The 13,400-nt window shown below is 37.3% G+C and overlaps 1 protein-coding gene across 4 annotated transcripts in view; it reads right to left on the reverse strand.

Annotated features, from left to right (window-relative positions):
- Positions 1–258: 258 nt before the first annotated feature.
- The window catches only part of GSK3B (glycogen synthase kinase 3 beta), a 197,797-nt gene continuing 184,655 nt past the window's right edge, over positions 259–13,400 (reverse strand). For 2 of the 4 annotated variants that reach the window (XM_040621305.1, XM_040621306.1), the window contains 2 exons: positions 5,227–5,296; positions 259–956 (listed from right to left, as the gene is read on the reverse strand). In XM_040621305.1, coding sequence (XP_040477239.1) covers positions 950–956; positions 5,227–5,296 — 77 coding nt within the window. In that variant the 3' untranslated portion in view covers positions 259–949. The remainder of the gene's footprint in view (positions 957–5,226; positions 5,297–13,400) is intronic. The other 2 variants (XM_008708193.2, XM_008708194.2) reach the window with 1 other exon arrangement.

Consider the following 13,400-nt stretch of genomic DNA (forward strand, 5'->3'; position numbering starts at 1 on the left):
ACAGTGGTGAGATCTCCTCTTGGCCTGTCCCCTTCCTCCAGGTTCATCAGCTTTGACCTCCGCAGCCAGAGTGACTGGCTCAACATCCTTTTCAGTCTTCTGGTCACTAGTTTAAAACTGTACTAAGATTTGCAGGGAAGCTTTGGTCAGGCACACAAAGATCCACCCTCAGAGCACGCATGCTCTTCCTTTGATAGCCTCCAATTTAAGTTTCTTCACCACTAGCACTGATTAAGAGCAAAACAAAACCTTATCGAGTCAATTAAGAATCTTCAAACTTTATTGACCTCCCTGGGTTACATACAAATGATACACATTTCCTTTTTTGTCTGCCACACCTGCCACCAACATGCCAAAGGCAAGTCTTCAAATACCCGAGGATATGGATTAATTTTACAAGTGACACTGAAGTCCCCATTGAGTTACACCTGCTAAGCTCCCAACCAATTTCAAGCTGTGCACTATACCAAAGTCTTACACTTGACTTTAAAAGAAAACAAAGTTCAAAAAAACTTCAGCACAGAACAAAGTCTTCTTTTGTGGAAGGGGCATGAGGCAGGAGTCCTGTTTTCAAAGTATACAACAGCAGACTTTTGATAAAAAAAGATTGTCGTGGGAAAGAGATTGTGTGTTCTAGTGCTCCGCTTTCCCCTCCCCACAACCCCTCCCACCCCTGGATCTCCCTCAAAGTGAGAATACAATGAAATTGGTTTGTATTTATAGATATTTTACAAGGTTAAATAAGAACAACAATAATAATAAAAAAATTGAACACTAAAATGAGCAGGTTTTTTTCTTTTTAATTTTCTTTCCAAACGTGACCAGTGTTGCTGAGTGACACTCAAGTAACTGGTGGTTTTTCCTGTGCAGCTCGCTGCTCGGGACTGTTCAGGTGGAGTTGGAAGCTGATGCAGAAGCGGCATTGTTGGTCTGTCCACGGTCTCCGGCATTAGCATCTGCAAATCAAAAGTCCCAAGAGAGAGCATGAGCAATGCTTTATCCCCCCAAAGAGAAAAGTACACTGCCTCAACTGCAGACTGTGAGCTGTGTGGTCTTCCAAGCTGTATCTGAAAAGGTTGTTTTAAATATGGCCAATACTATGAAATCTGAATTTCTTTCTGCTTAAAGCTGAGTCCATGCCTTGGCCTGGACCTGGTGCAGGGAAGATAAGTGTCTTTGAATAAGTTGGGGCCAGAGACCACTCTGTCAAAATTCCTGCTACAGGGGCGCCTGGGTGGCACAGCGGTTAAGCGTCTGCCTTCGGCTCAGGGCGTGATCCCGGTGTTATGGGATCAAGCCCCACATCAGGCTCCTCTGCTATGAGCCTGCTTCTTCCTTTCCCACTCCCCCTGCTTGTGTTCCCTCTCTCGCTGGCTGTCTCTATCTCTGTCGAATAAATAAATAAAATCTTAAAAAAAAAAAAATTCCTGCTACAGCTAGGATTAGCAGTATGGGCACGAATACCCAGCTGCGAGCCTGGATCACTTGAAAATAAGTGAACAGTGCACAGCTGGGAAAACTTGCTAATCATTCTGAACCAGGTTACAGTATGTATGCCATCTGCTTAAGTGGGTGAAATGCGTGGAGGCACTGAACGTTACATGGGTCAGCACTGAGAGGCAGAAGCACTATGCGTAAATCAACCTCAGCTGCTTACTTTCTAAGTACAGTTCTTCTTCATTATCCGTAGAAATGGAAGACAATGAGCAAAAAAAGAAACAGCCAGTGCAGGACTGATTCACTTATTCAACAAAGCATCTTGTAGTTAAGTATCTTGGCACTGAGCTTACTTTGCCTAACCTTTTGGAAGTATGTATAACTTTATAATTAACTTCAACTCCCTACCCCCCCTTTAAAGGTCCATTACTATTCCACAGCATCTAGTCATATTTAAGTGGGCATTCGGCTGCACCTGGATCAGCACTGCATCTCAGGTAGGCAACAGGCCGCTGTTTCAGTTGGCTAGTCCAGCCGCGTCCCTGTGTCATCATGCATGTGACTGCTAATTCACACTGCTGGGTGTATTTTCCCCCAAACACCTCACACTGAGCCCTGAGCAAGAAAAGATGTGGCTTGACTGGGATGGGTAACTTCGAAGAGCCATCTTCCTAGAAGTCATACTGCTCTTGACCATCAAAGCTGGTGACACTAAAAAAACAAGTTCAGAAGTTTTGTCTCCCTAGAGACTGAAGTTCTCCTATATCCTCTGATGAGTAAACAACTGTCATGACTGAATGCAACATTTGTCCTTGGATCTTTTTTGTTTGAATTTTTTAATTAGAGCAAGAAACAAAAAGACCCCAAAGATACACAGGAACTCTTTACTTAAGAATTAGCTATTCGTTTTATCATTCCAATGGCCACTCTATAAAAACTTCTTTTCTAAATTCCTGATTTCCCTGCCCTCAAAATAATCTGCCCTTATATACACTTAACTCAGCTCTTGGGGAAGAAATGTTTATATCTCTCGATTTGACTGGTTATGTTTAATTCATTTAATTTCCTTCAAAAACACTTATAGCTGCTTCTAATCCTGTTTTCACAAAAATAAGTGCAAACATTACAGCATCAGGGTCCATGCATGGAGTCATATTAACTCCTCGGTATGGCCCATGGGACAGGTGGCAAGGTATATGACACAGAACCTTTCTCCAAGGGCAGGTGTATGCCTTTTCCAATAATCACTACATAACTATGTCTAATACTTCATTCATGACTCCTGGTCTTTCTTAGATATGCCCTTCTTAGCGGGAATTTTATTCTTCAATGATCATCCAAATTCTGTCATCAATGAGAACATCAATTTCTGTCCAGGTCACATGTTCCTGTAAGCCTTTCTCAAGAAAAACAATCATTTTCATAATCCAGGCACAGGGTGCTTCAAAAACAAGTCTAGAAAAAGCCTGAAAGGCCGCAGAGCTACTTCAGAATGATAACAACCCTCCCAAATGTTCCCTCTCTCGCTGGCTGTCTCTATCTCTGTCGAATAAATAAATAAAATCTTAAAAAAAAAAAAAAATTCCTGCTACAGCTAGGAGTGCCGCGTTGGACGGCACTCAGAACCTATGCGCGATCATCATCCAGCAGCACTTCTCTCTCATTCTTCGTATATGAAGAGGACAGGTAAAACTTTCATGTTCTGGTCTTCCAGACTTAAGAGATTTACCAATCCTGAGGAATTTACCTGCTTGACCATGACAGGCATGGCAGGCATCAGCTACACTGGAGGATACCCACTAAGGTTCATTTATATAGCCATCCAGTTCATTATGTTAATTTACTCTTCAGCAAAATCCTACTGTGTGCATGAATTTGAAGAACCAAATTCAACTTCTGAAATAAAATCTGAAAAGACACTTATTTTCCTCAGGTTTGTAATTTAATGACTTCATATTTTTTTCTCTGAATTATCTCCATATCCCCGGTTAAGTAAAATTTTAACTGCTAAATATTTTGATTACAAATATCCTTGAAAGCTAAAGTCACAGCACTGCATTCATTCATCAAACAAAAACAAAAAAACTTTTGCCTACTGCAACAAATTACATTTAAAATCAAATTATCTATGTCCTTTGTGAGAAAAACAACAGAGAGATCTGTTTTTCAGAGGCAAAGTAGAGGGAGGAGAAACACACAACAGAGAAAATGTAAAGTTCTACAAATTCAAGAGTAGCTCCCACAGAACACCCGGGTTACTGACTGAATAAAACTACATTTCGTAAGTTCTTCTTGGTACATACTTACTTTGCTCCTACTGCCAATTCTGTAAACTTATCTTACATAGTTGAATTAATATGGGCTTTTTATAATAAAAATGTTCATTAATTAAAAACTGTCACTGGATTTGGATGTTTACTGTAATTTCTATTCTCAAATATTTAAACCGTAACTCCTTAAAAGCAGCACAATTCATTTTGCTCCTAGATCCTGCATTCCCTTCCCTTTACATTCATACTGGTAAAAGTGATGCTACTTGGCATTGTGGTTTAAAGGACAGCTAACATCTTTTGATTATAAAGCATCCAATTCAACAATGAATAACCAAAGACTGTATAATCTCATTTTTAGTCTTGAGATGCTATCCTGAAATTCACAATGATGTTTCTTTCTTCAATCTGATCCAACTCCACAAACACTGAGTATGAGACCCAGCTGTACTCCTTAATAGCTATGTGACATGGAACAAGTTATTTAACCTCTCTATGCCTCAATTTCCTCATCTGTAAAATGGAGACGGTACCACCTGCCTATGAAATAAGGCCTAGGAAGGGCTTAGCACAGTACCTGGGTTATAGTAATTGTTCAATAAGTGGAAAGGCAAAAGAGACATCTAAAAATACATAAATTGTATAGTTTAGTGTGACTGCAATAACCATCATCACCACCATAATGTCAGTGGCAGCAACTGTTAACATCTGAATGCTTACCAATGCGCCAGACATCATACTATGTACACTGCATACCCATAGAGCAACCCCAAACGATAAGTACAATTATTGCCCCCATCTTGCAAATGGGAAAATAGAGGCACAAAGAAATCAAGCAATGTGACCATGGTTGTAGAGCTAACAAATGGGAGAACTGACCACAGAAGTATTAGAGGAAGAGAATGATGGCCTTTATGGGTACTACAAGTGACAGCAGAGAAGATTTCCTAGCAAAGGAAGAAAAGAAATTAAGGGGACTTTCATTCAGACCTAACGCCTACATAATCCACTATGATTTCTAGAAGCCGATTTTTATTGTCCAAAAGGGTTACTACATAAAACAGATCTGTGAATTTATGATAAGAAGAATTAAAAGTACAGTTATTTTATTTCCTACTTCTCAAACAGTCTGTATGGGGTATGCAGAGATAATAAGTGTTTTGGAAACCACTACAGAGGTGATATTTCACTGACTTCCAAGCTTCCTAGAAACCAATGCCCATTACCATCCTTCTGATGCTACTTCAGAACCAAGCAACCAACCACCCAAAGATGGACTTGAGGAGGAACAGACAGAATAATCAGCTTTGAGGGACAAAGGTATAAGATCATTCTTATACACTGTGGTAGCTAGCCCCTTTCCAAGATGGCCCCAATGAGTCATGTCTCTTGGGTGTCCATGCCCTAATGTAGTTCCTTCCCCTAGTAATAGGGCTGACCTATGAAACCAATAGGATATTTGCAGAGACAATGGGGTATGACTTTCAGGTTAGGACATAAAAGATACTGTGGCTTCTACCTTGTCCTCTTTCTTGGATCAGTTGGTCCAGGGAAAACCAGCTGCCACCATGTGAGACACCTAAGTGGCCCTAGGGAGAGGTACAAAAATGGTAAGGGACTGAGGCCTCTTGCAGCCAGGACTGATTCACTAAGCACATAAATGAGTCATTCTGGAAGTAGATCTTCCAGCCACAGGTAAGCCTTCCCAGGTCTGTAGCCTTAGCTGACATTTGACTACAACCTCATAAAAGACCGTGCCCTAGAACCATCCAGCTAGGCTGCTTCTGAATTCCTGACCCACATAAATTATGTGAGATAATAAATGTTTATTCTTGTTTTAAGCTGTTAAATTTTGGGGTATTTTGATCTGTAGCAACATTTAAGTAACACATACATATAGTCCAAATAAATTAAATGCCAGGTAGAATTTATGCCCACAAGCCCATGAGACCATCCCTGAACAACTCCCTCTACAAGATATGTAGGTATGCTCCTAATAAAATAAACAAAAGATAAGGAAAATTGCATCAGATGATCACTTGTTTTTTCCCTAATTCTAAGAAGAGTCTATGGTTCTACAGCTTTTGTGCTGGATATGGCAAAGGGAATTTGTACATATAGTTACTGAAACCAATTTTATTCTGTGTGAATTCAGAGATAAAAATGACAAGTAGGGCAACCCCATAGTGAAGCCAAGGGTGAAGCCCCCTAAGGTATCAGGTTCCCAACAGAATCCATGAGGCTGCAATTTTTGTCCTAGAGAAAATTTTGATGTGTAAAATTCCATATATGATATACATACATTTTTCTAGGATTGGACCCATAGTTTCTTCTCCACCTCCTAGATTCTCAGATATCTGTAAGAGTTGCTAGATAAGTGAGTCATGGATTTGCTGAGCAGCTGTCTCAGTACTGAGGAAAATGCCCCACCTACTTGCTCAGGTCATAAACCAAAAGTTGTCACCTGATTCTTTCCTTTCTCTACCCTCCTACATCTAATGCATCAGCAAGTCCTGTCCATTCTGCCTCAAAATGTGTTTAATCAAATGTGCCAATGGGGAGGGAAGGAGAGTGAATGGAAGGTCCTACATTTATAATCTGTTGCCAAAGTGTTTAAATAAAAAGAGAGTAGCAAGTAAGAAAAACAGGCTGGGAGGAAAGCACAGTGGGTAAAAATAGGAGGCTGGGGTTCCAAACGTTCTGCCACCATGAATCAGTATTCTGCAACTATGGATCTATCTAAAAGATAAAGCCTTCTGAGTGATAGGAGTGTTCACTGTTTGGCCCAGCAGCAATGATGGAAATGTTCTATCTGTACTGTCTTAATAGGGTGGCTGCTAACTACATATGGTTAGTTAAATTTAACTGAAATTAAACAAAAATAAAAACTCCGTTCCCTATTTATCCTAAACATGTTTCAAGTTCTCAAAAGCTACAAAATCCTTAAATTTTTAATACTTTTATTACTGGCAGATTAGTAAAAGAGCATATTTCAGATATCGAATCCTTTTTGTATTTTACAAGGACTTTATATTTGGTTAACTTTAAGTATACTTTTATTTCCTTATTTCCTTTAAGCTCTCTGAGCTCATTTTATGTTTCTATTTCTACTATCTCATTCTGTAATAGTTACAAATGTCTCATGACAGGTCAACTCCTCTAAAAAATAAAATTTTGGCAGCCTGGGATATGTTATTTATACTCAGGAAGTTCCTATTCAAGTTGTTCCAAGTAGAAATGTCTTTATTAAAAAACTATGTTTCTGGTATTAGTGTTATTAACTGACACAGGAACAAACGACCATTTTCACAGAGAAACAATTGTACATCCTAAATTTACATTTTAATTGAAATCATAATCTACATTAATGAAGTAAAATTATCACCTATAAAGAGAAGGACTCAATTTTCATTCTTCTCTTTATAGTATCTACTATGACTTTGACAATTTGGGGTGTATAATAATGAGGGAGAGGAAGGGTGGCCCCTCCTTAGCAAAGCATCATTACTCTCTTCTCTTGTTTTTCTGAGGAAAAGGTGTGACACAAGACACCAAAGTAGCTTCAGTCATTTCAAAAATAGAAATAAAACTCAGATGCCAGTAAGCCACCAAAAAACTAACAAAGTTGGAGGGCTTGTCAATAAGACTTTATCTCTTATCTGCCAGCAGCGGAGAGATCTTAGGTGCTTTGGGCTCCGGGGTAGAGCATATTTTAATTCTGAGGGTTGGTTGCTCAGGGTAGGTAACTAAAGGCTATGATGACACAGGAAACATTTTCACCTTTTAAGTTAAAAGATCTAATTTAGGAAAAAAGAATAAGAAAAGCCATATGATTGTAAGCAGGTGACTTTAAGCAAGGAACTATGGAACATTTGAAGAACATCTAGAAGAATGTTTGTTAGAACACTTATCGACTTAATCAAGATGATTTTACATTACTTTTGGAGGGGGAGAAATTCAGGCAAAAATTTTGACTCAATAGGAGAAAACATGTTTTGAATAAAAAGAAACATTTCCTCGAAATGATACTTAACGCTGCTCTGAGGAAAATAATGACTGAGCTGGCTTAACTTTAGGTATCTACACACATAACTTGCCAAGCAAACTTGAAACCTTAACTCAGGATAGATACATCCTCATTGGTGTCAGTCTATCAAATTGGCATATGTGGATGGAAGTCTGTATTTCAAACACAGAGCCAAAAAGAGGAAATGGGTATAGCACTGTACCTAAAAAAGACACCCACATTCTTTGGCTACCAAGTTGGTAACACCTAAAAATATATGTGCACACATGCATGCAGCACCTTCTCCACCCCCACTCTGGGCTGGCTAATGTTAAGGTAATGGAGAAATGGAAAAATATGTGCACTGCCAGTGGCAGTATAAACTGGGACAAGCTTTCTGGAAGGCAATTACACTTCTGAAGACTGAGATACAATACAAATGTCTAAGAATAAGAAATTAAGTTAAATAAATTATAGTACAGGCTTAGGATGCATAGTTATATACCCCATCCCCTGAACAGCAGGGCCCATTAAAACAAACAAACAAACAAAAGGCGTGTCTCTCTGCCCATTCATATACAGACTAAAATATAAAATGATGTTACCTTTCATTATTTTTAGAATTGAGAATATGGGAGACTTTAATTTTCCAAAATAACTATATGTTTTTAATGGAAAAACATCCCCATTTTTAAAAGCTATGTATTTTTAGAAATTCCATATCTATTTGGGTTAAGATAAAGAGACAACAGAAAGGAAAGGGTTAGGAAAAGGAACACTTGAGGGCAATACCATGAAGATTCTAAAACCAGACAAGATACGGATACAGCCTTCCTAGAGAACACTGTAGAGTGGTAAAGAGTCAAAGGATAATAGTACTTGGGGAGGGGATGAAAGGATGGTAACTGTGATTTTAGAAAGTATTTGATCCATGGACTTAATTTGTCTAACATTTCAACTCTCAAAACTAGTGGAAACAAATAAACAATGGGAGAAATTATTCTGGGTTTAATTCTACCCAACTAGAAAGGACTGGCTGGTGATGTAGGTGACAGGAATTCTGGGGTAAAGTAACTGTAGTACAGTAAGTAAAGGGAACCACAGGCCCTGGCTAAATCTGAGCCATGACTTCAGTATAACGCATTTCAAAAAGTTCAGGGAACAATACGTATGATTTTGTGGCTATAGTCTTCAAAAGGAGCTCAAAACTGACAAGAAATAGAAAATTAGAAAAAAACAAAACTCTGACCAAGCAATTGTAAATAATCTCAATGCAAAGTAAAGGGAGAAGAACCAAAGAAACCAACAAAAGGGTTTTCTTTGATGAGCTTATCATTTTAAATACAGATAACTTTAAGAAGAGGGGCACACATTTAAGGAAGAATAGAAAACAATGGGAACCTATAAGAACAGGCCAGATTTGGTTTAAATAACAGCATAAGGTTGTCAAAGCAAGGTCAAAAAAAGTTAAACCCCCTGACCAGGTAAAAAGAGAAGACAGACCTTGTCCAACTCCTATCATGATTCCCTTTTCTGTTAGAAGGGTTTTCAACCTGGAAAGGATATAACAAAAATCCTAATAAACAAAATGCAGCCCAAGGAAGGTGAGGGCAATCTACACATTTTAAATGTCTTTAAACCCAGGATCCAAACTCCAAGAAACAAATTCTAAAATGGATTACAGAAACTCACAGTGGACAAATAGCAGACATCAGAAATTTCCCTAAGTCTTAAAAAATTTTTTAATTTCCATTTTTGACAGAGTTACCTTTTGGATGGAAAAACTTTCTTGAAAGTTTTCTTGACAACAACAAAGCATTTTACAAAGTTTTTCAAAACATTATTATACAAATGAAATATTGTAAGGTTTTTCTGTAGCTCAGTGAACAAGAGGGGTAAACAATCACTCAGAAATCACCAGAAGAATAATCTCTAGTAAGCCCTGCCTAGTACCATTTAACTTATTTTATCAGTAACTTGGGAAAAGGCAAAAACATCTCTAAGTAGGCCCTGCCTTGTACTGTTGATGTTTTATTAGTTGCTTAAATAGAGGCAAAAAATTGTTATGTTTATGAAATGTGCAGATGATATATAACTGTATAGAAAACCCACCCTGACACTTAGAACATATTCAGGATTAGAATTTGAAACCCTCATTAATATGGAAGGCAGTTAGCTATCATTAAAATTGGAAGGACTTGAGTGTGTAACCCCAGCATAGGATCACTGAATGGAAGAAAGTTATAGGGGGACAAATTTCAGGGTGAAAAAAAGAGAAACTTTCTAACAGAATGATACAAAGATGGAATGTGTTTATTTTTGCAGTAATGAGCTTCCAGATACTGAATATACATAAGCATGGGATAGATGGCTACTTCTCAGCAGAGAGTAAGAAACATGAGCTGCAATCAGTGTTTTTTAAATTTAATAGTGGAACCATTGCACTAAAAGAAACCTTACCCAGAAGACTGATATACAAAACAGATAAAACAGAGAAAACTGCTCTACTTGAAATTCCCTACCACATCTCACACTTAACTCACATGGCACTGGACCACATAATCTCTAAAGTGGTTCATATTTGATCAGTAAAACCACAGTTTCTCAAGATTTACTACTTTAAATTGCTTAGATGAATGGTTTCTCAAATGGAGTACATGAGAGGATCTGTTGGGGGTGTGGAGAAAATCAGAATTTTTATATATATTAAATGTATATGTGTTAATATTACATATTATATATACTAAGGTTATATACTAAAATTATATATTATACATATGTAAAATTATACTTTATGGACTGAGAATAGTATATGTAATTTTCAAGAATTTCTCATCAGAGCCATGATCAACCATAATGCCTCCTGATACTGAGGTACTTTTTAAAAACAATTTAGAAAGAATATGAAAGGTTATGAGAAAAAAAAAAAAATCAACATCCACACCCACTAATTTAACACAACCGTTTTTATCTTGTCCCTACCCACATGCAAATATTCATTTTGGCAGTTCCCAACATGGTACATAAGATCAGGTATATATTTCTACAAATGTCTATAAACTACATAATCGATTTTTTTATGATTATATAAAGATGGAGATTCCATAATGTATCAAAACAACTTCTTCCTCTTGACCATTCAGATCAGATTGGCTCTTCTTTTCGTTAATATATAATTATTCCTATTTCCATCTCTGTACATGGTGGCTTTTTGTTATCAGAAGTATCCTGAAGTTAAGATCTCTAAAGTGGGATTAGTGAGCTAAAAAGTATGAACTCTTATAGTTCTTATTGTATATAGTAATGCCTTCTAACAGGTCTTAATCAATTCACCTGCAGTCACTATCTGAACTCTGAACGTAACACAAGAGCTAAGTACTTTGTACACTTTACATCTTACTTTTCACAAGTCTATGCAGTGGGTATTTACTATTCCTGTTTTATGGATAAGGAAACTGAAGCTAAGAGGGACAACAAGAACATGTATATTTTAAGGTCTTATTAAAGAATATAACCCACACTGCCAGATTCTTATTTAAAACATATATATATGCATACATATGTACATATTTAAATACAGACAGCCATTAATGTCGCACAGTCAATTCCTACATCTAGATCAGCATTTCCTGAGATATGTTTGGTAACATACTTGGTTCTCACTACTTTGGCCCTAAAGAAAACTTTTCCCCTGACTATACTGTGGTGTTTTGCCATTGGCTCACACAGAGGAGCACTTAAAAAAGTATCCACATGAGGCTCATTATTACATTTATTGCTGGACTGGTAAAGGGAACTTCATTTAAACTATCTCTTACGGTACCAAATCTGAGGCCCTAAGGGAGAAGTACTTCTCAAACAGCAGGCCCAGAAACATTCTGCTTCTCCTAAGCCATCAGAATGCTTATCTAATGAACAATGGGAAATTTTAACAGTTAATATTCCTTTATTTACTTTAGCCACTAGGAAGCTCAAAGCAGTAACTGATACCCTCTTTGGTAACTATTTACCAAGATGCCCAAGGCAGGCATTTTTCTCAACTAGTTTTAATTTCTGACCTTAGCCTCAGCCTGCTATTCCTCTACTAAATTTCTCAAACTCTAATGTATTTCAACTGTGAAGTAAACTCTTAGGATTAGAGTCCAATGTCATTTTGAATATTCATGTTGAAATCTGATTTAAATGGCTTTAAGAATATATACATAGCAATGAAATATTTTTGGGGATCTGCTGTAACTTGTATTGAAGCAACATAAAAATCAGGTCATACTAGGCAATTTGCCCAAAAACCTTACTTTAACTTGTTTAGTATCTCATACTAAGGAAATCATTTAAAATTACCCAAAACTTACCAATCATAACTGGTGCTATTATATCTCTAACTTCATTTTTATTCATAGTCTAAAGCAATTTTATTTATTTATTTATTTATTCATTTATTTATTTATTAAAGATTTTATTTACTTATTCGACAGAGAGAGACAGCCAGCGAGAGAGGGAACACAAGCAGGGTGAGTGGTAGAGGGAGAAGCAGGCTCATAGCGGAAGAGCCTGATGTGGGGCTCGATCCCGTAACGCCAGGATCACGCAACGCCAGGATCACGCCCTGAGCCGAAGGCAGACGCTTAACTGCTATGCCACCCAGGCGCCCCTAAAGCAATTTTAATAAAAGTCCTGGAAACTAAGCTCAATAAGTAACTGCATTAGTTCAGGGCTAGGGACTATTTCATGGTTTGAACAATAAACGTAATCTAAAATCTAACTTGGGTTAGGGATTTATTTAGGTTTATTAATAGCTCACATAAGCAATTCTATCTTCCTTCTAAATGAATTGGCCATAGTTTTAAAAATCTTATTATTTAAAAAATTTAAAGCACAATTCAGCACATATTTGATTTTTACATTATTCTAGGAGAGCGATGCCACTCATTTTACAGATCGAGAAAACTAGTAAGACATTACTAAAACTAATAAAGTTCAAATGACTTTCTCAAAGTAGCATGTGCTGATGGAACTAGAACTAGAAAAGAAACCTTTCTTTCCAGACTTTTTCTGGAACAAAGGCAGGACATAGACTAGAAATGTTTCTCATCTTTATTAGCAACGCTCTAAAAAATCTCTGCACGGGAACAAACAACTGTGCATCAGGCAACAGAAGATGGATTATGACCTTACCGAGGAATTCCAAGAACTAATAGTGAAAGATTTTATCTTCTGCAGCATCAATACCCTTAGGCAAAAATGAGTCTGATCCAACTCACTTCGATGTAATAGATGATTTAATGAAAACGGAGCCAGCTCCTGACATCTGCTTTTTAGAGGGGGATAAAAAAGGGTACCAAATTCTGAGCCCAATTATGCTGTTATATATTTCTAACTTGATTTTAAACGGCATCCAGCCATTCTTTGAAGAACTTTTAAATTCATTCAAAGGTTGGATTATTTTCAGAATATCTGTAATTCTCACTAAATCAGGCCCCATTAGCTGGCTAAGAGACCAGCAGTATACCAGAGCTCTAACCTGGGAGACTATAAAGGCATTTTTTTTTTTTTTTTTTAAGATAGACAACATCTAGTCACATTCTGGTATAAATCTTAAATGTATCTGCGTTACAGTTTTAGTCCTTTCAAATGATTAAATTACACCAATCTATATTTTATACTTCTTGAAAGTTTGCCTCCCCAAT

Source organism: Ursus maritimus, unplaced genomic scaffold (assembly GCF_017311325.1).
Source record: "Ursus maritimus isolate PB19 unplaced genomic scaffold, ASM1731132v1 scaffold_4, whole genome shotgun sequence".
In the NCBI taxonomy this organism is placed as follows: Eukaryota; Metazoa; Chordata; class Mammalia; order Carnivora; family Ursidae; genus Ursus; species Ursus maritimus.